Source organism: Drosophila arizonae, chromosome 2 (assembly GCF_054131065.1).
Source record: "Drosophila arizonae isolate 15081-1271.41 chromosome 2, UAZ_ARI_1.0, whole genome shotgun sequence".
NCBI lineage: Eukaryota > Metazoa > Arthropoda > Insecta > Diptera > Drosophilidae > Drosophila > Drosophila arizonae.
In genome coordinates, this window is record NC_142922.1 from 14,025,537 (window position 1) to 14,052,078 (window position 26,542).

General features: G+C 46.3%; 2 protein-coding genes across 2 annotated transcripts; both read left to right on the forward strand.

Annotated features, from left to right (window-relative positions):
- Positions 1–14,490: 14,490 nt before the first annotated feature.
- Positions 14,491–16,197, forward strand: LOC149270340 (uncharacterized). Its single transcript, XM_089464674.1, has 2 exons — positions 14,491–15,699; positions 16,071–16,197. The coding sequence occupies exons 1-2, from the start codon at positions 15,413–15,415 to the stop codon at positions 16,195–16,197; spliced, it is 414 nt and encodes a 137-aa protein (XP_089320800.1). The 5' UTR covers positions 14,491–15,412.
- nAChRalpha2 (nicotinic acetylcholine receptor alpha2) lies at positions 15,702–22,308 on the forward strand. The gene is made up of 7 exons (XM_089464663.1): positions 15,702–16,492; positions 17,810–17,964; positions 18,035–18,215; positions 19,203–19,362; positions 19,607–20,192; positions 20,841–21,042; positions 21,951–22,308. The coding sequence occupies exons 1-7, from the start codon at positions 16,250–16,252 to the stop codon at positions 22,143–22,145; spliced, it is 1,722 nt and encodes a 573-aa protein (XP_089320789.1). The 5' UTR covers positions 15,702–16,249; the 3' UTR covers positions 22,146–22,308.
- Positions 22,309–26,542: the final 4,234 nt, after the last annotated feature.

The following is a 26,542-nucleotide window of genomic DNA, read 5'->3' on the forward strand; positions in this document are numbered from 1 at the left end:
AGCATATGTCCACAGCTGTGATATTTGTGTGTCTGTGCTTGAAGTCTAGGACGAACTTAAGTTGCTTATTCCCTTTTGATATTTTAAATATGCCGATTGAGTAGCTGCGCCCACAGCCTCCATGAAAGTTGATTAGACGTACTGAAAATTGCGTTACGTATACGCATCGTAGACGCTGCGCAATAAACGCATGATTAGCCACACACACACACATACATAGAAACAAACGCACATTTGTAACAGTTAATTTACTTTCGGTGTTTTGGGTGACTTTGGTAAATCACACTTTTGAGTCGAGTGAACTTTCGAATGCAGCCAAGCAACACAAAGACGCAGCCAAGGCACAAACGAAATGACGACAAGGATGATGATGACGAGGACAACGACAACAACGACAACGGCGAATGCGATGTCTGGGCAGGGCGCCCCATAAACGTTTGGGGAGACTTTTGCGAATAGAAATGGGATTACAGACGGGCACGAGCACTGGCAAAGCCAAAGCCACTGTCAGTGGCACAGACGCGAGCAGAAGACGCTGCCTGGATGACGAGCTTGTCTAAAAGCAAAAACTTGACAAAGTATTCATAGTTCCACGCGCGCACGCGAAAAAAAAAAAGAAAAGACATTGAAACTTGTCACTGCAAAGTTGTTAAGTCAGACGCCTGATGACTTTACGGCGGCCTCCACTCGCAGCTCGCAACTGTGTGGGCGTGGCCGTGCGTAAGCGATGGGGCGTGGCAGCTACGAAACGAAATATAAATAATATTATATTATTATGGCCAGGCCAAATTAGTATCAGATTAGTTTATGCCAAAGCGCCAGGGATGAAAACCGCTTTCGAATCGAATTAAGGTAATAGTAATTGCGTGAAACTGAATTGAATGAGCACACAGCTTGGGATAAATAAATTTGTAATGTGCTAGAAATACATCTACATACAAATGGAGCTACTGAAAACGACATAAATCTAATTTATACAAACCGTGTGACTACTTAGAAAGTTTTTCATATATATTGATACATAATATTTCAAAAGGGATTACAATACATATCATTGCTATTCTGGAATGTGAATAAATATTTCTAGGCAACTTTCTGCATCTACAAACCTTAAACTACCACAGTTAAAGTCTAGTTTAGTGCTCTTTAGAAGAGCTTCTGCTCGAATTAGAAACCATTTCGATAAATATCTTAGAGCTATAATGAGCTTTATGACACCCGCCAACGAAATGACATATTATTTATTTATCTACATGTAATTACGCATACGCATCGTGCGCCGGGCAAATTGTCTGTGATTGTATCGCGCATCTATTGGCCAGCTACATGTGAAGTGTGTGCGTGCAATTAATGATATCGCTTAGAGCTGCCAAAAACTATGCATCAGTTTTATGTTTTTATGGTGGCTGCGCATCGGGCTTAAGGACGCAATAAACAAGCCGCCAATGGGCGAGTAATGCGCTGTCATTTTCGAGACGACTTGTCACTGCTCATCATAAAATGTTATCTACATTAATTGACAGACTGGCAGCTGGCGTGGCCGTTGCCATTGCCGTTGCCATTGCCGCGCGGCTTTGATTTTGTGCCTCACGCGAAAATGCCATTAAATTGATGGCTCGTCCCACATTCAAGAGCGCCACGAAATTCACAGTTGACAAAAACAATTAAAAACGTTGTAAAAATGTTATGTGCACGTCGCTTTTGGGTCTTTCTCTGGCTCTGGCTCTGGCTGTCGGCTCGAACTGCTGCAGCTCTGGCTTTGGCAGTGGCAGTGGCTCTGAAGCTATTGAGGCCTCAATTTGGGCTTCGCTTTGCTGTTGTGGTTGTTGTGGACGCTGTTGATAAAAGCAAACGGCACTTAAACGTGTCAACAATGGCCACGACAAGCACAGCCCATGAATTGACGAACCAAACAATGCACGATTGGGGCCTGCAGGGGAGCGGGTTGGCCGGACCCAATGGGCCAGATTTACAGCAATCAGTTTTATGTTGTTCAAGTGGCAAACGCTCATTGTGATTGGCCTCCCGCTACACTCGACCGCCCTCTGACACGCCCTCTACCCGCCTTCCCCACATGCCATACAGTTTTGCAATTAATTTCTGGCCAAACCAGCGAATGGTTGGTTTCTTTTTTTTCTGTTGGTTGCCACTGCCGTTGCTGTGGTTGCTATAAAAGTTAGATAAATTGTACGAGCATAGACAAAACTTTCGATCACGCAGCTACGCACGGTCTTCAGAGAGAGTGGAGCATGATGTGGGACGCTGGCGGGAGAGGTGAGAGGTGAGAGAGCCAGCATCGCGGCTCTTGTCAGATTTTGAAGTGGCTGCAAGGGCAGGCAACCGAACCGAACCAAGTGGAGCGACTGCCGATTATTTATAGTTGAGAAAGTTTTGTCATTTACGTTTGAAAATTTAAATTTTAATTGAGTTTTCTTGCTGTTGCCGTTACCGTTGCTGTTGCTGTTGCTGTTGTCGTTGCTCCCACAGCACCCACTGTGCCGGTTTCTGCGAAAGCTTCGGCTGCTCTATGTGACCCGGTGTTAGAGGTGACCGGGCTTTCGGGTTAAAATCAAAAAGTCAGAGAACTATGAATGGGTGGCCATTGGACCCTCACAGCTCTCCGTACATGTTGCCCACTGAGCCACACAGTCGCGTTATCCCAGGTGTTTGCTTCAACTTCACTTCATCTGAGCATGATAAAAGCAGAGTTCTCGAAATTGTTTTGTAAACTTTGCTAATACCCTTTAGCTCCCAACTTGGCGCAACTTTAACGGAAAACTTAGAAGCGAAATTCAGTTAACTTCATCTTACATTATTTTAAGAACTGTATATATTAATATTTCGAGCCGAATTCTTGGAATTCGCGTAATCCGTTGTGAGGAGCAATATAGGTATGCACGTATTAATGTATATAAACGTATGTATTTGCTGTGCGTTTATATGCATATACGTGCATATACATGTTGCTCCACACAGCGACGCGAATACTGTAGGAGCGACCCTCGCACTGGAAAGGGGGTCAAAGTCCTGTTAGAGGCGGGCTCTTTCGCTCCTACAGATTCAGCAATGGGTTCGCGTCGCACGCACGACGATCATCGATGACCGTTAGCCGAGGTGCCGTTCGGGCCGGGTGAGAGCAGTGGACGTTTTCACTCGCATGGCAACAACGGTACTTTGGCCAATGGGAGGCTGCCACGCAATTTGGCGGCAAAGTGGCGTCACCCAGATCACGCCACTTTACCGTTTTATGGGCACGAGCAGCAGGAAGGCCCCGCTCCAGAGCCGAACAGGCCCCGTTACCACACGAGGCAGGGCCTGTGGCTGGGGTATAAAAGGCCACCAGCAGCTCCATACGGGGTTCAAAAAAGAGAAGTCGAAAATATACCGGTGAGAAGCTATATAGTGAAAGTGCGTGAAGAAAGTCAAGTGAAAGTCAACGCGAGTGGTAAATCAGGACTCCCAGGACATCGAGGGAACAGCAAGGACATCGAGGGAACAGCAAGGACATCCAGTGGGAATCCTTGCAGATCAGCAGCAGGCGCCGATCAGGACATCGGTGCATATCAGCAACTTAAGCGAGGCCTGCACACCTGGGTGAGTTCACGTAGCCGTGCGTAAGAGAAGTGCTTGTGAGTGAACGAAGCTAGTGTCGTGCTGTGAGTGAGCGAGTTAGTAGGAGAGATCTGCATAGCTGGCGAACCGCCAGAGTTTACAGATCCAGATCCTGGCGTTTCTCAAATCCTTACGGTGAGCTAGCGTGTTTAGCACAACACTCTCCCAGCCGGAGTGCGTTGAACGAGCGCTCAGTAGGTGTGCGTCGCTAAGCGAACCAGCGAGCCACATACATTTGCATAAGTGACTTGTACAATTCATATCTATTTAAGAAAATATACCATTACGCTATCAAACCTAAACCACAAGACTAATTAATTATCGCAGGGGCTTCAACAAATAAATTTGTTGGCAACGAATCCACAGTCAGCTGAAACTAGCCCAGCTTAGACTCGGGATAAACCGAAGGTTCGTTACAACTGGCGCCCAACGTGGGGCCCTGCGATAAGAGTCAATTAGTATATACTTGTGAATATGGTGCGAGCGTGGGTATACAATCTTAAAAAAGATGAAGTGCTGCGTTATGGTGACGAATTCGGAGTGAGCTTGTCAGGCACACTGGACGTCATGCGGAGACAGTTCGGCGAGTGGGTTGAGAGGAATGAAGGAAGCATTCCTTACTCACTGAGGATCGCCGAACTGGGGCGACTGCATGGACGCCGTGCCTCGCTCAGAGATGAGGCAACGACCGCCGACGGGGACGACGAGCTGGAGTCGGAGCTTGCACATGTGGCACGGCTGTGTGTGCCCTCCACAAGCGCGACGGCGCGACTCCAAAATACGCGTCAAGGTGAGATGAGGGCCACATCCACCCCGCAACCGGAAATCAGGCCACGAGGACACGACAGCACCGCTCAGGAATATCCAAAGGTGGCCAAACAAGTGCGGGAGTGGAGCTTCCGCTTTGATGGCACCACAAAGCCTTTGGAGTTCTTGGAGCAGGTGGAGTGGTCGGCGGACACCTATGGCCTGGATCTGGACATGATCCCAAGGGCGATGCCAGAGCTGCTGAAAGGCATGGCCTTGAAATGGTACGTGGCCAACAATCGGCACTGGACGGCGTGGGCGACATTCGTGCGCAGCTTCCAGGAGTTTTTCCTGCCCAGAGGCTATCTGGAGAAGCTGGAGGATGACGTCAAACGCCGGAGGCAGATGGTAGATGAGTGCTTCAAAGTCTACATGGTGGAGATGCAGACTCTCATGCGGCCTCTGCGCTATGGAGCAGACCGCGAAATGAAGCTGATATACAATAACAGCCTGCCCGATCTGCGCGCTTACGCCAGGCCGTATCAATTCCACAATCTAGTGGAATTGATGCACCTGGCAGATGAGTTCGAGGAGCTGGAGAAGGACCGCGAGAGGTTGCGACAACAGCCACGGCATGGCCGGTCACGACTGATGGCCATGGACGACGCTGGAGGCGATGTGGAGTATCGCCGTATGGAGGATGAGGCGAAGCCTTCTCCTGCGCCAAGGACAGGCGCAACCGGAGCCAGGACACACATCCCGAATCCAGCCAGGGCATGCCGAGTGTGTGGCCAGGAGGGGCACCGCGCGTTTACGTGTCGCAACAAGGCGCTGGATTTCTGCTGGCAGTGCGGGCGCATTGGAGTGAGAACGTTTGCCTGTTGCCAGTCGGGAAACGAGAAGCGACACCCGCCATCCAGGGGCGAGCGGGAGCAGCGGTCAAGAGCCCCCAGGCACTAGTGGGCCGTCTCCAGGATGAAGGCAGCCAGATGTCGGCGATCGTAGCCATTGGAGCCACTCAACAAAGAGCTACGATCGACACGGGAGCCACAAGCAGCTTTATCAGCGAAAAGCTTGCTGACGAGCTCAGAGGCGTGGGCGTGGTGCGTGCTACACGGCGGCGCATACGCTTAGCGGACGGCAGTTGCAGTCAGGTGGACTCGCAACTGGAGGCGACGATCAGCCTGGGGAATCGGCAAATACAGATTCCGTTGCTGATTCTGCCAGGAGTGATCGAAGATCTAGTGCTGGGCTGGGATTTCTTGGCCAGCATGGGCACCACACTGGAGTGCGGTGGTTTGAGATTGAAGGTCGAGCCAAGAATTCCACAGTCGAGCGGACAGCCGGAGGAGAAGCTATCCGTGGTTGTGGCCAGCGTGGAGGCGAACCCAGCGACGCCGATGGAGGCAAAAATGGAACAGCCAACGCCTATGCACGATGACCCAGAGGTGGATGCTTTCCTGAGGCATGAGCTGGAGAAGTTCCAGCATGTGAAGGGCACCACCAGGATCACGGAGCACCGGATCAGGATGCAGGATAACAGGCCCATAAAGCAGCGCTACTTCCCCAAAAATCCAAAAATGCAGGCGGAGATCAACCTGCAGGTGGATGAGCTGCTGGCCAAAGGCTGCATCGAGCCCTCGAAGAGCCCACATAGCGCGCCGATTGTCATGGTTCGTAAGAAGAATGGGAAGTGGCGGCTATGTGTGGATTTTCGACAGCTAAACAGCAGATCCATCAAAGATGCATACCCTTTGCCGCGGGTGCATCACATTCTGGACCAGCTGCGAGAGGCGCGCTACATCAGCAGCCTGGATTTGAAGGATGGGTATTGGCAGATACCGATGGAGAAGGCCAGCAGACCACTGACGGCATTCACGGTGCCAGGAAAGGGGCTCTTTCAGTGGAAAGTGATGCCATTTGGACTCCATTCTGCGCCAGCAACGTTTCAGCGAGCTCTGGACCAAGTGATCGGCCCAGAAATGATGCCCCATGCCTTTGCCTACCTGGACGACATCATCGTCATCGGCCGGACGCGACAGGAGCATATGGACAACCTACGAGAGGTGTTCCGGCGACTGCGGGCAGCCAACTTGAGGATCAACATCGACAAGTGCGATTTCTTCAAGAAAGAGCTAAAGTATCTGGGTCACAAGGTCACGGAGGATGGCATTTGCACGGATCCAGAGAAAGTGGCCGCTATCGCCGAGCTGAAGCCACCCACAAACGTAAAGGAGTTACGGCAATACGTGGGCGTGGCTTCATGGTACCGCCGCTTTGTGCCAGATTTTGCAGCCACAGTGCATCCGCTAAATGCACTGCTCAAAAAGGGCACGAAGTGGGAGTGGACGGAGGAGCGGCAAAGAGCGTTCGAGACGGTAAAGGCCAAATTGACGGAGTCACCGGTGCTGGCGTGCCCTGATTTCTCGAAGCCATTTTGCTTGCAAACGGACGCAAGCAATTATGGGCTTGGGGCAATCCTGACGCAGACCTCGGAGGATGGAGAACGCGTCATTTCGTATGCCAGCCGGACACTGAACAGTGCTGAAAAGAACTATTCAGCTACGGAGAAAGAGTGTCTGGCTATAATCTGGGGCATACGAAAGCTCAGGCCATACCTGGAAGGCTACAAATTTGTAGTGGTCACTGACCATATGGCGCTGAAGTGGCTCAATTCCATTGAGAGCCCAACAGGAAGGATTGCCAGATGGGCACTGGAGCTGCAGCAATACGACTTCGAGATTCGCTACAGGAAGGGCAAGCAGAACGTGGTAGCCGATGCGCTCTCACGCCAGCCTCTGGGAGAGGAGGCGTGCCGTCTGGTCAAGAGCAAGGACATGCCAGCTGGGACAGGATGTCGCTGGCTCACCAAGCTTCGACAGGACATAAAGAAGGCGCCACATAAGTTTCCAGACTATATGGAAGAGTCTGGAAACTTATATCGGCACATCCCTCATCAAGCCGGCCACGAGGATGTGGCTGCATGGAAGTTGTGCGTGCCGGCGGACCAGCGCAAACAAGTGCTGGAGGAGAACCACGACGCAGCCACCGCTGGCCACCTTGGGAGCCGAAAAACTATCGCTCGGGTGGCAGCGCGGTATTACTGGCCAGGTATGTACCGGGATGTGAGAAGATACATACAGCGCTGCGAGGTGTGCCAGCGATACAAGCCCAGTCAGCTGCAAGCTGCTGGGCAAATGCTGACACAGGTGCCCGAGGAGCCATGGGCAACAGTTTGTGCCGATTTTGTTGGCCCACTGCCGAGATCAAAGCATGGTAACACTATGCTTTTGGTTTTCATAGACCGCTTCTCGAAATGGACGGAGATGGTGCCGCTGCGGAGTGCGAATAGCACAGCTCTCCAGAAGGCATTTCGAGAGCGGATCTTGGCTCGGTTTGGCACGCCGAAGGTGCTCATTACTGACAATGGCACCCAATTCACCAGTCGGGCATTCAAGGCGTTTCTGGAGGAGCTTGGGGTGCGTCACCAGTTGACAGCGCCATACACGCCTCAAGAGAATCCCACTGAGAGGGCAAATAGAACTGTGAAGACGATGATTGCGCAGTTCGCTGGAGATGACCAGAGATGCTGGGACGACGCATTGCCGGAGTTGACATTGGCGGTCAACAGCAGCGTGTCAGCATCCACAGGATATTCGGCCGCCTTCATCACGCAAGGGCGAGAGCCAAGGCTGCCCAAATCGCTGTTTGATGCGCAAACGACCGGCACAGGCCAGGAGGCACAGACCCCAGTCGAGAGAGCCAGCAAGATGCGCGAAGTGTTTGAGATCGTGCGTCGGAACCTGGAGAGAGCTGGACAGGATCAGGCGCGGCATTACAACCTACGGAGGCGGCAGTGGAAGCCGGCCGTAGGGGACAAGGTGTGGGCAAAGGAACGCCACTTGTCTAATGCCGCAGAGGGATTCGCAGCAAAACTGGCGCCACGCTATGGAGGCCCATATATAGTGGCCAGTTTTGTGTCTCCAGTCATCTGCCGGATCAGGTCGGAGGCAGAGAAGCGGACCAGGACGGCGCATGTGGCGGATCTCAAGCCGTGGAGAGGAGACACGGGTGAGCAATAGAGCTGTTTTGTTTTTTTTTTCCAAAAAAAAAAAAGGGAGTGAATACACAGCGAAGTGTATTGCTTCTTATCAAAAAAAAAAGAAGAAGAAAAAAAATAAGACGACAAAATTTTGCTCAAAAATGCATAATTTCGGTTGCGAAACGCATCTGTGACTGGAAAACTACAGTTGCCACCAGGAAAATTACGGTATGTGGGTGCGCAACAACAGTTTGTTTGAACTGCGCGCGCACGACAGCAAGCAGTGTACAGTACTGCGCCGAAAAACTTAGCTGTCGGTGCATGCGCAATGCATAGATACAACAACAAAGCAGTGCATGCGCAAGCAGCACTCATATACGGTACATGCGCAACAACAACGCGCGCAGCTGAAATTAGGTATTTGTCTAGCGAAAGCGAAAAGCGGAAAAACAACAACAAGCCGCACGCATTCCAGACAAAAGAATTGCTGCACACACACACACACACAGCGAAGCGAGAGCAAGCGAGCGTAGGCAAGGGTCAAGGGCCTACGTCGGCTGCCCAGCGATCGCTAGCGCACGAAGATGTCAAAGCGAGCGACATCTAAAACCGCCAACAACAAAACGTACAGAGATAACTAAAACAGCCAACAACAAAATGTACAGATACAACTAAAACAGCCAACAACAAAACACACAGCGACATATAAAACAATCACTACCAAAGAGATACACAAAACGGCCAACAACAATGCAACGCAGCAGAAGAGCTTGCATTTGGTTGTTCGGCCACCGAAGGGCTATGTATGCATGTGTAGGTGAGAGTGGGGAAAACGGTATTAAGGCGATACCGTAGCCTGCCTGGAATTCAGCCATAAGGCAGGGAAAGCTAGAGTGGGCTGAGCCGAGGACACAGGAGCCGTTATATGCTGCCGTCTACGCAGCCGGCGGCGCGACAGCACAAGGGTATAAAATGGGCAGGCGAGCTTTGGCTCGGCCTATTTGGTGAAAAGTGACAATGGAAAGTGGACACATCGCAGGAGATAACGTCGATCTGGGCATCGGCCGGGTACACCCTGCCGATCCGCGGTTGCTGGCCAGCGACTACGCTGGAGCGGCACGTGGAGCGAACAGGGTGGACACACCGGTGTCCAGACCACGAGCGCGCAGGAGTAGAACGCGGCTGCCGCCGGTGAGACTGCCGTTTCACCCACACCGGCAGCCGAAGAGACTGCTACGACGCCATCGGCCGTATTTGGAGCTGGAGCCGTCAACCAGCGAAGAGGAGAGGAAGAAGAGCAGCCGATCATCATTATCGACAGCGACGAGGACGAGGTGGGCGAGCAGGATGACATAATTGTGATCTCGGATTCGGAGGAGGGAGAAACACCGGAACCTCCGCGGGTGAGTGCCAGCTACGCTGGAAAGGTGGTGGGGGGTCGCTTGGAGCATCGCGCCGAGGTTGTCATAATATGGAGCGAACCCCTCACCACGAAGCCCGCGGGGTTCATATTAGAAGAAGTGCCGCCTCCAGAGACGCCACCACAGGCGACACCGCCGCCGCCCATACCGCAGGAGACGCCACCACAGGCGACGCCGCAACAGGCGACCGCGCCGCCGCCCACGCCACCGGAGACGTCGATGGACGCCGACGAGGAGTGGCGGCCGATTCGATTGCCCGCCCGGCCAGCGTTACAACGCCAGGTGTCGGAGCCGGCGCCGCCACCACCCCAGAGGCCTACGCTACAGCGGCAGGTCTCTTGGCCCGACGCGGGAGCAGCCCAATGGGTGGAGTTGCGGCGTGAGGAGTGGCCGGAGGAAGTGGAGCATCACGCTGCCCGGATAGAGGCCCAGGGCAGCGGGCGCACCGCCCGCATCGTCTGGGCAAGGGGCACGAAGTACAGGGTGCGGCGGACACGCATCGGATGCCGGGCATTCAAATATGTCTAAAAAAGAGAGCAGTGTACACGATATACCAGAATAAAAAAAAAAAAAATAATAATAAAAATAAAATATATCTATACATACATAAAACACATAGTTACAGCTTTGGGTTGCCCAGTGAGAGATTGGACCACCATCGATGCCTGCCACGCGACGAATCCAACCGGTTGTCTGTGCTGGGGCGTAGGCGCGTTTTGTTGGCCGATCCTCGCGCACTGGCCAGCGATTCCGCTGGAGCTGTGCGCGAATGAGGAGTGAGCCGCAAAATAGCAGCCGGCGTCAAAGTTCGACACCGGTGGCAGTTGCGAACGACATCGATGCGGCCAGCTCTCAACAGCAATCCAACTATGTGTCTGCAGCGCCGCAACGGAGACATAGACATAGCGGCATCCAGGAGGGCAGCTGCTAACATGGTCGACGAGGGATATGGTGAGGCAGGTGGCCGCCGCACGAGTGCCAAAGCCACCGGAGACTGCAGAACCAACAGGTGAGTTGTGCAGGAGCGTCCGGCGTGGGCGGAGGCAGCGGCGGCCCATATTGCACGCGGGCATGCAGTCGGAGATGTGGCTGTTTGCTGTGAGATGTGACTACAGACGCCTGCCACGCGAATGGCTCCACCGGTCATGGATCGCCAGGTGTCGGTAAAGCTTGGCAACCGAATCCTCGCGCACTGGCCAGCGACTCCGCTGGAGCTGTGCGCGAAAGAGGAGTGGCCAACAAGCGCACCGACACCAAAGATCTGACACCGGTGACCATTTGCGAACGACGTCTGTGGCCCGATCTCGTAGCAGCAGTGCATGTATTGACTGCGATGCCCCACCGGAGCATCCCCAAGGGGCCAAGAAGCAGCAGAAACCAGAAGAGAGATGTCTCCAACGGCGAGGGACAGCGTGCGCCAAATGGGTGAAATGGCCATTGCCATGCGCGCGTGCGCCAATGCCACCGGGGGCTGCAAAACCGAGAGGCGAGTTTTGCAGCAGCGCCCGGCGTGGGCATTGGCAGCGGCAGGCCATCAGGTCAAGGGGCATAGAGAAAAAGATGCCCAACCTGAAAAACAATATTTTTATTAAAGTTTTGTCGAGACTTATAAAAATATTTGCCCATTCACTTACCGGCAGAGTGCAGCATTGCCAGCGGTAAGGGGAAAATACAGCTGTTAACATTAACAGAGTATTAACAGCAGCGATCAGCGCAAAATGGAGCAGCGAGGGATGGAGCGACGCAAAACGGAGCAGCGCAGCGGAGGCGGGCGCCAAATTCAAACACGATGGTCTCGTGTTTTCCCGAAGGAAGAGGGGAGTGTGAGGAGCAATATAGGTATGCACGTATTAATGTATATAAACGTATGTATTTGCTGTGCGTTTATATGCATATACGTGCATATACATGTTGCTCCACACAGCGACGCGAATACTGTAGGAGCGACCCTCGCACTGGAAAGGGGGTCAAAGTCCTGTTAGAGGCGGGCTCTTTCGCTCCTACAGATTCAGCAATGGGTTCGCGTCGCACGCACGACGATCATCGATGACCGTTAGCCGAGGTGCCGTTCGGGCCGGGTGAGAGCAGTGGACGTTTTCACTCGCATGGCAACAACGGTACTTTGGCCAATGGGAGGCTGCCACGCAATTTGGCGGCAAAGTGGCGTCACCCAGATCACGCCACTTTACCGTTTTATGGGCACGAGCAGCAGGAAGGCCCCGCTCCAGAGCCGAACAGGCCCCGTTACCACACGAGGCAGGGCCTGTGGCTGGGGTATAAAAGGCCACCAGCAGCTCCATACGGGGTTCAAAAAAGAGAAGTCGAAAATATACCGGTGAGAAGCTATATAGTGAAAGTGCGTGAAGAAAGTCAAGTGAAAGTCAACGCGAGTGGTAAATCAGGACTCCCAGGACATCGAGGGAACAGCAAGGACATCGAGGGAACAGCAAGGACATCCAGTGGGAATCCTTGCAGATCAGCAGCAGGCGCCGATCAGGACATCGGTGCATATCAGCAACTTAAGCGAGGCCTGCACACCTGGGTGAGTTCACGTAGCCGTGCGTAAGAGAAGTGCTTGTGAGTGAACGAAGCTAGTGTCGTGCTGTGAGTGAGCGAGTTAGTAGGAGAGATCTGCATAGCTGGCGAACCGCCAGAGTTTACAGATCCAGATCCTGGCGTTTCTCAAATCCTTACGGTGAGCTAGCGTGTTTAGCACAACACTCTCCCAGCCGGAGTGCGTTGAACGAGCGCTCAGTAGGTGTGCGTCGCTAAGCGAACCAGCGAGCCACATACATTTGCATAAGTGACTTGTACAATTCATATCTATTTAAGAAAATATACCATTACGCTATCAAACCTAAACCACAAGACTAATTAATTATCGCAGGGGCTTCAACAAATAAATTTGTTGGCAACGAATCCACAGTCAGCTGAAACTAGCCCAGCTTAGACTCGGGATAAACCGAAGGTTCGTTACACCGTTCTGCTTTTATGTAATAATTATGTATAAACTATCAAGGATATATTAAATAAACATCAATTTCAATACAAATATTCAACTTTTCAGTGGTATTTTATAGTCGAGCTACGGTTCGCTTCCCAAGTTCCATTTTGTTTTTGTTGACCTATTGGTGGCGACTGCATATAACAAATGTTTCAGGTTTTTTTCTTTTTCCTCCTTTTTGTTGTTCTTGTTGTTGGGCAAAGCCACAGCGAAAAATAAAAACAAAACAAATAATAGAAAAAACGCAGAATCAAAGTTCGAGTTGCAAACAAGCAAATTTGTTGTTTGTTATTGTGCCACAGTGCTCACAGTGTTGTTGTACTATTGATTGCTTTGTTATATTGCCAGCAATAAAACATGCGCGGCGATGGATCATATAGAACAGCATAACCACATACAAACACACACACACACTAGATGACTAATGAAAAAGTGAAAGAAAAAAGAAAAAAAAACTAAACTACTATAAAACTGGGCAACATCAGCTTAAAAGGGTAAGAGCCATACAAAATGTTAAAAATATAAAAACAGCTAATAGACTCCACATAGATTTAATCTAGCTGTGACAAAAACAGCAGCAGGCGCAAGCTTGGCTCATTAAATTGATTCGTAGTCCTCTATTCTTATTGCTGTTGTTGTTGTTGTTGCTCTGCTGTTGTTGCTCTCAGTTAATGGTAAGCTAAAGAAAATTGCTGATGTGACCAAATATTTCGATGTAGGCCCTGAAAGCAGCTAAAAAGCAAACGACGGCCATTGACCGTAAGCCATAAAACACACGCGGCTCAATGCCAGCCCCAATGACAAAGTTCATGTATCATTAAGGCATTTTCGGGACGCACTGGACACTAACAATAACAATAACAACAACAACAACAACAAAAACAGCATCCACAGCATCCGCAGCGACAGCAGCAAGCAAGGGGTCAGAGTGACCATATTTTAATGAAAATCGCAGAGCTGGTAAACAACATTTTCTATTTTTTATTTTTAAGTAAATAATATACAAAAAGTGAATATGAAAAAAATTTGACCAATATTTGTTCATTTATTTGCACTGTGTTTAACTAGCTTAAAAGTATTCAAATATCAATTAGTTTTGCAAGCACAAACAAGAATATTATGGATTTCATGTATTTAAATACAATATTAAAATATGCTAAATAATGACATTAACATTAGTTAATAAAAATTTATACACTCATTTTTGTAATGTTTATAAATCATATATTTATTTGAGAAATATGGCAAAAATCAAAATATCAATTTATTAATTCATTTCATGCATTAAGTAGAATTATCTATGTCCCATATTTTTCAATATGCATCACGATATGAAATTTATTTAGATTACCAAATGGATTAAGTAAAAAACAAATTTTATTTACTTTAAAGCTATTTTTATGAAACTCAATAATTATTAATGAAATGGTATTATTATTGTATAAATATATTCTATTATTATTTACTAAATTATGGTATATTAAAAAATTATTTAGAATTAAATAAAAATATATATTTTTTAGATCTACATCTAGATAAATAAAATTATGACAAAAAATTAAAATATTTTTCAACTGTTATTTATTTATTATTTTTATAGTAACGTAGGTAAATTTTTAGTTTCAACTAATCATTTAATTTTTCTGCAAATATTTCCATATTATTTTCATATCTTGCCAAAATTCGATAAATCAACAATAAGTCATAAATAAATTGAAATTTCATTTATAATAATAATAAAAACAAAAGTATGTAGGCTCCACAATTTCTATTTGTGGCATGAGCAGAAGCTGCTGCGTGCAATTGTCAAAGCAGAGGCGTCAACACGGAGTGTCCTGCGGTTGTAGCTCTCATCGGTGTTGTTGAAGTTGATGTTGCTGCTGCTGCTGCTGCTGTTGCTGTCATCAGTCGGAACACATTACTGAAAAGCGAACAGTTTGGAGTGTGTGCAAGTTGCTATTGCTGTGGCACAGTAAAGCCGCAAACACAACTCAACATAGCAATATGACACATATGCGAACGGGGCTCAACCAAACGGCAAACCAAAACCAAAACTCAAAAACTGAGCATTGCCAACATTGCAACGGTAAACATGCAAAATGCTTTTAAAAGGTGTGTGTGTGGGTGCTGTTGAGTGTGGGTGTGGAGGTGGGGGTGGCTATGCGGATGTGTACTTTGTAGATATGTCCTAGCTGCATGTTAACGTGCATTTTAACGAATGTTGACAATTACGAAAAATTTGGTTTTTGGTTAAACGAATGTGGAATATGCGCTACAACTGGGCGTATGTGTATGTGTGCTCGGTCGAATCTGTGTGGGTGAGCGTGCGTGTGTGTGTGAGAGCTTTTTTCATATGGCCAAATTTTGTTTGAAGTACTTGCATGAGCCTTTTTTTTTGGGCTGTGGCTCGCTGCCAAGCAGGAGAGCATCCAAACAGAGCGATTGAAGTTGTAATGGAGTCGCTGGATTAACAGCCAAAGAGAGCAGCCAGGGAGAGAGGGAGTGAGAGAGCGAGAGCGCGAGCGTGGAAGAGAGAGGGATTGACAGCATAGGGCTTGGCTTAGGCTACAAAACGGGCAAGATTATATGAAAACACAGCCAGCACACACTCTGGCAGCCGGGACCTCCGTCGCGACGGCAGCACTCAAAAAACAGGGTGAAGCCCAATGCGCAGGCGCTGCGCAGCATCTGCGCGATGCTGGCGACAAAGCGACAAAGCAGCACGAGAATGGATGCTGGCGCCGCAGTCGCAGCGACCGCTTGGCCGAGAGGGCCAAGGCAGGCTACAAAAACAAAACGCACGTCAGTACGAATTCTGTGAATATCTATGCAGGACAGCACGGAGCGAACGGCGTGCAAAAGCTGAGCCACAAGTGAAAATACAAATAGTCTAGTCAGTTGAATAGCTAAATATTTGTCAGGCTGTGCATACAAATATTCAAATAAAATTGATTGTTAATTTATTATTTAATTAATCATAATTTTTGCAAATTTCCCTGTGCCACTGTCAAATTAAATTATTTTGTATAAAAATAGTCGGCTCGTGGACAACATCAGTTGCATGGGTGCAGCTCAGCGCTAGGCACACGAGCTCTGTTCCAGCTCAGCTGCTCTGCCGCTCAGCTGCTGTCGCTGCCGCTGCCTAGGCTGGCATCGCAGTCGGAGCGAGTGCACCTCATCTGCGTCGGCGCTGGCGCTGCGCAGCTGTGCGTCGAGTGTAGAGTTATTGCATTGGCAGTTTTAGCTCAACGCAGGTACTAAAAGCCGAGGCGAATAAGAGGAAAACTCGACACGGAGGCTACTCTCTGAACTACGTCACGCACGCCAGGCAAGACCGAAAGGTAAACAAAAACCTGTGCGCGTGTTTTTAGTATCAATAAAACACCGGCCGAGCGCCTTCAAGGCAACCGTCGCTGTGACGTCATGGGGCGCTGGGCTCGGCCACGTCTGACCGTCCTCCTGGACATTTGGCGGCACTGCAAGCTGCTCTGCCTGCTGTTGGCCTTCCTGCTGGTCTTCTGCGAAACAGTGCAGGCCAATCCGGATGCCAAGCGACTCTACGACGATCTGCTAAGCAACTACAATCGGCTCATACGACCCGTCAGCAACAACACGGACACGGTGCTAGTCAAGCTAGGTCTACGCCTCTCGCAGCTCATCGATTTGGTAAGCCAATAATGCTGGAGCGTTCAGAGGCTCGAAAGCACTCTCCAAATAATTAATGCAATTGCGAAACTTGGACGGAAACACATTAGTGTACGAGCTGAGTGCCCAGCTCTGGCACGATTCTTTTTTAATTAGGCGCTTCAATGGAGCACTCTGGCGACGTTGCGCCACATTTACCCGCGTCACTTTATCGAGTGTGGCGCAAAATGTAAACGGCCGAGCAGTGCCACTAACTTTCAATCGTAAACATGGAAAAAATAGAAAAATAAGACAGCAAGTGAGACACGCCCCGAGCCGTGCGACAAATGTCCGAATGGTTAAAAGCCTAGGCGGGGAGGAGGCTACATTTTTTTGCAGATGTTCTCTTAGCTAATTGCTTTATCAACTTAATTAGATGGAATATTTTTAAGTACGCTGACAATCACAAAAACATTATTTGTTGGCTAAATGATACTGAGCTTCAATATCCCATATTAATTGTTAATAAAATAATCTTATTCCGATTATAGCAATATAAATATTTTCTTCTTATATGCTCTTAAAAATGTGTCATATTAAAACATAATCAATATTATTACATTTTGCTCAATACATTCAATTTTATATATTTTCAAACAAAACTGTGCTGCCCTAGTCTAAAAGCCATTTCTTGTTTCAAAGTGCTAATGTGATATTATGCTATGCACATTGCTTAGCAGCTTGACACTCAATTTATAAAGCATATCAACAGAAATTCATTTCAGTTGCTCAGTTGCAAAATAAACTATTGCATACGTTCTCGTAACGCCAGCTTAAAGTTCACGACTGAGCATTTGTCAAATGTCGTGCGGCGCAGCCAGAGCACACAGTGCAATTACTGCGGAATACTTTACTGGGCTAGTGGCAGGGGCTGGGCGGGAGGCGGTAGACGGTAGACGGTAGACACAAAGTGCCGCTACCACGAGGCTTAAAAGGTAATAAAACAAGCCAAAAATCCAAAAACCGTAAACTGACAGCAAAAAGCACATTAGCGGCAGGGCAGAGTACACTCAGCCTCCAGTTAGAGGGGCAAGGGGAGGCCGATAGGGGTAGCATGCAAGCCGACAGTCAGCCAAACAAACAGACAGACGGAGAGACAGAGAGACAGACCCAGGGACATAGGACACAGGACATAGTACTCGCAGTAGCGGAGACCAAGTGTAAGCGATGTAGGAGGTAGAGCCGTAGCAGTTGCACCAGAAAGGAGCAGAGAAAAAATGCAAATCCTGCTTGATGCATGGTCGTCCTGTGTGCGCTTGTATATCTAAAGCGCCGGCTTTAATTTTCTCCTGCACACAGAACCTCAAAGATCAAATTTTAACGACCAATGTGTGGCTGGAGCACGAATGGCAGGATCATAAATTCAAATGGGATCCATCCGAATATGGTGGCGTCACCGAGCTCTATGTGCCATCCGAGCACATCTGGCTGCCCGACATTGTCCTCTATAACAAGTGAGTCCACCCACACCAACGCAAAGCTAAAGTCAAAATCTGAACTACAGTTTGCATTCAACTGCCGCAGCGCTGACGGTGAGTACGTGGTGACCACCATGACGAAGGCCATTCTGCACTACACGGGCAAGGTGGTTTGGACCCCGCCGGCCATTTTCAAATCATCCTGCGAGATTGATGTGCGCTACTTTCCCTTCGATCAGCAGACGTGCTTCATGAAGTTCGGCTCCTGGACCTACGACGGCGATCAGGTATGTCTACACACCCATACCATCTCATTCCATCTGTGTGCGTGTGTGTGTGTGTGAGCAATGGGGCGTGGCATTGTGGATTTATGGGCATCCATTTATATGAGCGTTGAGCGCGCGCTTACAAGCCTAAGATGCCAGGCGAACATCGAAAGGGCGTCGGCTGCGCTGCAGATTAAAATGTGAGAAATTGTAAAAGTGTAATTGAAACTTGTCTAACCGTTACCGTTACGCACACTCCCCCACACACACCCAGCCAGAACTAGAAATGGAAAAGAAACTCCCGCACCGACCCACTCGGCTCTGTGTGTCTCTGTCATAAAAATACGCGGCCATAAATTAAAACAAAGTGCGACTCCCCACAAACCATTGCCGCTTCCGTTTCCGCTGACCGGACGTCGCACAGTGGTTGAGACTACAGGAATTATCAGAACACATTTTCACAAAATAAAAATGTCAATAGAAATAATTTTATTTTGGAATATTATTCAGCATTTTTTAGGTCTATATTTGAATGAAACTAACCAACGAAATTTTGCTAAAATAAAGCATTTAAACAATATTGAATTATAGAAAAAAGTTGTGAAAAATGTTTAATAAACTATTGCTGTCAAAGAACTAATAGAGCCTAATACCAAAATAAAAGTCGCACAAACTTTTATAACTGTATAAAAATTCAGTTGATTGCCCATAATTAAGGAAGTACATTCCAACATTTTGCTATATATTTTTGGGGCTTTCGTTCCACTGTGCGACTTAGTCATTGTCAACGCATTTAAATTTGCTACTCTTTTAACGACTGCACTTGAGCCTTAACTCGAGGCAGCTCAAGGCGGAGCCGAAGATGTCGCCTCCAGGCGACTACAATGCTGACGAGGTGATGGGGAGAATGAGTTGGATGTGACCGTCGACGAGCGTCACGCCCGCTGGCTTTAAGTGCCTTTAAGCTTGATGCGATTTATGACTCTTTCAACGGCGCTCTCTTTGCAGATCGATTTAAAGCACATCAACCAGAAGAACGATAAGGACAATAAAGTTGAGATTGGCATTGATTTGCGCGAGTATTATCCGAGTGTGGAATGGGACATATTGGGCGTGCCCGCTGAGCGCCACGAGAAGTATTATCCGTGCTGTGCCGAGCCCTATCCCGGTGAGTTTCGTAGAGTTTAAAGCTCACACTTTGCTCGCCAACAAGCGCACGCGAAAGCTCTACCCAAACTCACTATGAAAATCTTTACTCCAAACCCGAATCCAATCTTCATGGATTCCATCATCGTGTCTCTCTCTCTCTCTCTCTCTCTCTGTCTCTCTCTCTCTCTCTCCTTGTCTTTCTGGATCTCTTTCTCTCTTTTGGTATTTCATGCTGCTCTCGCTGGCCTTGATTAAATGTTCAGACATATTCTTCAACATAACGCTGAGGCGAAAGACCCTCTTCTACACGGTCAACCTCATCATCCCATGCGTGGGCATCTCCTATCTCTCCGTGCTGGTCTTCTACCTGCCCGCTGACTCCGGCGAGAAGATTGCGCTTTGCATCAGCATTCTGCTCTCACAGACTATGTTCTTCTTGCTCATATCGGAAATTATACCGTCAACGTCGCTGGCTCTGCCGCTGCTGGGCAAATATCTTCTCTTTACGATGTTGCTGGTCGGGCTGAGCGTTGTCATCACCATCATAATACTCAATATACATTATCGGAAGCCCAGCACACACAAAATGCGGCCCTGGATAAGGTCCTTCTTCATCAAGCGACTGCCCAAGCTGCTGCTGATGCGTGTGCCCAAGGATTTGCTGCGTGATTTGGCCGCCAATAAGATCAACTACGGATTGAAGTTTAGCAAAACCAAGTTCGGCCAGGCCCTCATCGACGAAATGCAAATGAACTCCGGCGGTTCCAGTCCCGACTCAATACGCCGTATGCAGGGACGTGTTGGCGTCGGAGGCTGTAATGGCATGCATGTGACAACAGCTACAAATAGGTGAGTTTTTCATACGAGAGTCGCTCAATACATTTAAGAAAAATCCAACCAAACAGTCATAATCAAGGTAAACTAAATATTTCGCTACAACTAAACTCAATTGCAGAAGCTAAAATATTTATTCAAACAGTCCTTGATTATATATACATAGATATTTATATATATTTCCATTAAATTGTCTAAAAATAGAATACACGTTCAAAGGCTTCAGAATACAAATAAATAATGCTAGTCACAAGACAAACAATTCTACTTCTCGAGAAAACACAAATATACGAAAAGAGCTGCGAGAAAACAGAATGCAAAATTAAATGTTGATAAACAAAGAGCTTGCTCTAAGTAAACAAGTTGATAAAAATAAATTTATACCCGTTGTAACTTATATGAAAGAAGCCAGTTAAAAGAGAAAAATTACAGCTAATGAAAACAATACCATAAAAAAGAAGAAACAGGCGAAATGTGTGGGTAGAAACGAAGCCTTTGAAATATAAAGAAGCCAGACTTGATGAAGCAATGGAATTTAAAAATAAAAGTCACGCACTTAATACTCTTCTTGAGTCCATTTCCGAGTCCCTTCCACAATTCGACAAACGTCCCATCATAGTGTGTGCTTCGGTTATATAGTCGGGAATTAACTTTCTCTTGCAGATTCAGTGGCTTGGTCGGCGCTCTGGGCGGTGGGCTGAGCACACTGAGCGGCTACAACGGACTGCCATCGGTCCTTTCCGGCCTGGATGACTCCATGAGTGATGTGGCGGCACGCAAAAAGTATCCGTTTGAGCTGGAGAAGGCAATACATAACGTCATGTTCATACAGCACCACATGCAACGACAGGATGAGTTCAATGCGGTGAGTTCTGCTGCAGCTGATTGAATTTTTAATTGAAAATTCCGTTTGGCCGGACGATGACGACAACGACAACGACAACGACAACGACGCCGACAACGACGGCCACAGTAACGCATACGACAACGATGACAGCGACAGCCAATTGGAAAAGTAGGCGCTGGTGGTGCGGGTACTGAGGCTGGAGCTTCAAGTGAATATGGCTTGACCATAGCCGAAAAAACCACAGAAAGCGCTTTGAGCGTTTCTTCTTGCCATTTGTAGTGGTTATCGATGTCTGATCAGCTCAGCTGTTTAACTAGTGCACCAGCCAGTCGGACTCTCTCTCTCTCTCTCTCTCACACTCTGACTCCGTCGAACTGTCCCTGTTTTGGTTTCATTTCTTTCGACTTATTTAAGCTTTGCTATATTTGCACTTTAAGACCACACAAAATCCACTTTGAATTGCTTTTGTTCAATTGACTGGCAATTGGCTGGCAACGACTCCATCCAACGATTCAATCAAATCCAGCAGCCGATGCTTTGTTCTCCATTCCAGGCGCTTGTTTTTTGATCCATTTTTATTTGCTTTGCTTTACTTTGGCTGTTCCCACAGTTCTTTTTGCTTTGCCATTGGAAGTTCATTTTGATTGATAACCAACTGGGCGCTGGCCGTAAGCAGATTAAGCGTCAGTGCTTAATGAAAGCAATCGCTCAAAGTGGAGGCTTAAAACGTGCTGTAGTTAGTTTGCCAATATTACTCATACGACCCTTTGTGCAATTTAAGCACACAATTCGCTCATTCAACTGATGAGAATACAAACATATATATACATATATTTATATATATAATCTGTGTTTATGCATCATGAAATTTATATTTTGATTGCACTCAATTGCGGTAATTGTATTTGGTTTTTATTCAATAACAGGAGGATCAAGATTGGGGCTTTGTGGCCATGGTCATGGATCGGCTTTTCCTCTGGCTATTCATGATTGCCTCGCTGGTGGGTACATTCGTTATATTGGGCGAGGCACCTTCGCTGTACGACGACACGAAGGCCATCGATGTGCAGCTCTCGGATGTTGCTAAGCAAATCTACAATCTAACCGAGAAGAAGAATTAAATTCAATAATACAATCCAAAAATAGTTAACACTGCGTATGTATATCTCTATGTCGTGACATGTAAAGCCTGCCTGATTGCAAGCCCTAGCTTAAAATGTGTTTTAAAGAAATTAATAAAATAAAATAAAATAAAACAAAAAACAAAACAAAACAAACAAAGAAGTCAAGCAATATGCTAAAATGCACCTGTGGTCGCCCGGCTACGGGTGAGCAGCTGGCGCACTCTGATGCTGCCCGGGAATGTTTTCAGTAATGCAAAAATAAAATATTCTCTGCAGCTCGTCGCACTTTCCATACACTTGCACCACTTTCGGGTATTTCAAATATAGAGAATTTATTTAAAGAAAAAAAAAGCAGAATTATTTCTCTAAGAGCACATTTCGTTGATGAAGTCGCTTTGGTAAGTAAATACTATCAGACCTGCCCAAAACTCGCTGACAACATCCACGTCAGACTCCACGTTGGCAACGACTTCAACGAGGCCAAAGGATTTGCCGCGGAATGTGGGTTGCTATGCGTTGCCTTTTATAACATAACTGAGAAATTAAGCTTTTTGAAAATGCGCAGCAAACGAGAGCAACCATGTGGAAATAGCTATCAAGGCCACTGGAAAAGCCAAAGACTCTAAGCAGCAGCAGCAGAGCCCAACTTTGACAGTGTCTCAAAAAGTTAAGCACCAACAGTTTTAAATGTTGCGCATATCACAATTTATTAGAGTGTGTGCCTTTTGCAGTTTATATATATTTTCATATTTATAGATGTGAATTTAGTTTTATTTAAATGTTAAAAATATTTTTATAAAAATATTTTTCATATTATTTTAATTATAATATAAATACAAGTATGTTGCAGTGATTCTAAACATCTATAAACTAAAATTAAAAGGTTATCAGTGCTTTACCAATGAGACGAATCTTATATCTCATATCATATCATCTTATATCTCATATATATATTTATATCTCAGCTGCTTCGTTTATTTACATCTGTTCCAGCTTATCTGATGGCACTGTCTAGTGTTAGTACTAAGGAAATTAATGTCAAAGATTTCAGAAGCTAGCCGAGCTATGAAGAATATTTCTAGTATCCGTGGAGACTTTGTGGCAACTTTGCACTTGCTGTTGCAGTTGCAATGCCGCTTGCATTGTTGCAGGTTGCTCGTTGGCCCCGAGGCGGCTCCTAAAAGTATGCGGCAATCAAAAAATATTTGCACAACTATTTGTTAGAGCTGCAAAACTATTTCTATACAAATGTCACAATATCTTTTCCTCCATTTCTATGAATGTCATTCAAATTGATGCTCAGCGAGTGGCAGGCCGAACCGAGCTGAGTTGAGTTGAGGCAGGCGGCATGCCACCCAATAACTATTTCACAATGCCAACAGCCGTTGCCTGTCAATGTCAGTTTGCGAACAACAGTTGCAATTTCTCCCATGGCACAGACTGTGAGACAACAACGAAACAGAAATTGATAAACCAGGCGGCTATGACTTAGCTCAACAAGTAAATTGAAGAAATGCGAATGCAAAAACGAACACCAGAACGAAAACTAGCACCCCCGCCCAGTGTGCGCATATATTTCGCATACTTTTGCCACTATTCGACAATCAGTTTACGCACACGCTGACTCTTATTCATTCATTCAGTCATTTATTCAAAGACGTTGCGACTTGGTTCCGCTCTCCCAACATGTTGACAAGTTCAATCTGTTGTGCCTGCCCGGACTCCGCCTCTGCCTTAAGACAGGCCCTGGCTGGCTGGCTGCTTGACTTTTGTCAGTTTGCCACATGTGTGCGTCATTTTTGCAACTTCCCGTCTGCTTTTCCGAGTTCAGCGAACAGCAGATCGTTTTATTTTCACTTCTTGCCTTCAATTTAAATTCATATTATTTCTGTTTCAAATGTGCACAAACACACACACCGTCATATGAACAGAAACTGTTAGGAATGAAACTCACAAGCAATAAATATGCTGCCGCTTCATCATAAGAAAACACAAATGCACTGCATACTCAAATAGAATTAGATAAAATGTGAAATGAAATAAATGAGCATAGAGATGTTACGACATGAGCTACAATAAGTAATTTCAATAAAATAACAAAATAGAGTATATCCGCTCAGCTAGAAACTTTGACTTTATAAAGAAATATGTAGACTTTACTCCAATAAATAAATATATAATTTATAATTTTATATATAGTACAACCAAAAAGTCAAAAACATCTACTTTTTATTCTTAATAAAATATATATCTGAGATTTAATCAGACTTTTACCAGTAACAAAACAGTTAACAGAGAAAGCTTAACATAATTTTAAATTTGTGCAGATGCTGCAATAATATCACTAATGATGTTTCTTTAAATCTTACTTGAGTATTTGTATACGAAAAATATTATTATTATATATTATATATATAATATCAAATGAGTAAATTTGATAACTCGAACGTTTACTGATTCTGTTTACACTTTAGTGCGCATATTCCTATAAAAAGAGAAACTCTTTATGAAGTAAGCCGTTTGCATTTCGCACAACATCTTTAGTGACTTACAAAATGGCTATAAAAGTCTCGACGATCCAAGCGCTGCCCTCTCTACCCTGTCATGTGCAATGATATTTTTTGGCTGTTCCCAGTGGTGCATTTCCTGTTTGTATTCATATATATGCAATATATACATATAAATATGTATATATTTCGTGTACATTTCGATTTATTGCTATGCGAGAGTCAAGCTTTTGAGTTTCACATTTTTGCGGACATATAATTCATAGCATACTTTCTGGCGTGCAATTTAATTTCCCGCTGACTGCAGAAGTTGTGCAATCGGTTTGATTTACCATTTATTTATGTCGCTCGACAAATTCAATTTGCTTTCAAAACGGTACATTTTTTGCGCCCCAAAGCGAACGGATCGCCTCGTGCACTGTATTCAACAGTATTAATGCAATTTCTGCAACGGTCAACAGTTAGGTTGACAGCCAGCTCTTTGGCTAGCCTTGATATAATTAACATTGCTTTGCAACTGATGGCCGACTGGCAGCCTTTTAAACTGCCGTTAGCTGTTCGCCGGCCACGCCCCGCCGGCAAAGCCCACACGATTAGGGCACGCGTGTCAGTTGTCTAATTTTATCGCAAAAACAATTTGTCGCGCAAAGTTTTTGCTGACAGCATTTTCCGTCTTTGTGGCAAATTCTGCAACGATTAATAAGAGCCAACGAATCGTGCAGCAACTGTCGACATTTACTGCAGCCGTCGCTGTGGCCCAGTTAAGTTGAAACTTAAACTGAATTCTGTGACATGTCAGAACTTTGTGACTGTCATTTATTTATGAATTGCTCGCTCGTAAAGTTGTTGCCACACACACACACACACCCACTCACACACATGCACGCACATGCAGATCACATCCAATTAGCATATTAAATTAAATAAATATTAAACTAACTGCTGTTGGCCTTCAGCCACACACACTCGCACACATTACGTATACGACATGCAGTCCGGCGCTGTCAATACCTAAAGTGATCAACTACACACAGACACCCACACACACTCATGGGCAGACTGTCATGCAGTTAGTCATTCACTCATCAAACATCAACCCTATGCCACACCACCCAACCGTCTCTATGGATTACTTGCCAACGGCTTTTATGGGTCCTGGGCCCAGCCCCAGCGCCAGCTGGAGCCCTGCTCATAATTTATGCCACTTATCTTAATAATTTTGGACGGAAAACTTTACCAGCATGCATCGACATCGACAGTGGCAGCTCAAATATTTTAAACATTTACTTAGGCAGCAGCGCAAAACGTTGGCCAGAACAAGGCCTGGAATTTCAGGTGTCCCTCGTTTGAAACTCAGGCTGCATTCGTGCTGCAAATATTTCAACATTTTGAAAACTTTCAACTATTTATATTGATTAATTTAATAATTTGATTAATATCAACTCTCAAGATAAGCTGATATTATTCGATTTGATATTGCATAACTGTCTTAGTTCAGAAACTTGAAAAAACAAATTACTAGAAGTAGCTTGTTGAAATATTATTTAAATAAATGATATATCTAGTAACTATGATACTCTTATTTATCTCTTATTTATGCGAGTTGCACTATATATAATTTATTTTATTTTCCACTATCATTTTTGCATCATGTTCAATTCTATTTCTATTTCATTTTTTCCTCAATAAAATATTTATAATTTTCTTAACAGTGCTTAAAATATCTATAAATTGATCCTTAAAAAGTACTCAGGCATAGTTTGAAGAACCAGTTTACAAATTCAAAGAACTGAAGCTACTTGCTTTGTCGTGACCCCAGCTCCAGCCAATTGAGCGCATCCCTGGCATTGTTACCTTCGCCTTGGCATGTTACATCAACTTCGTTGT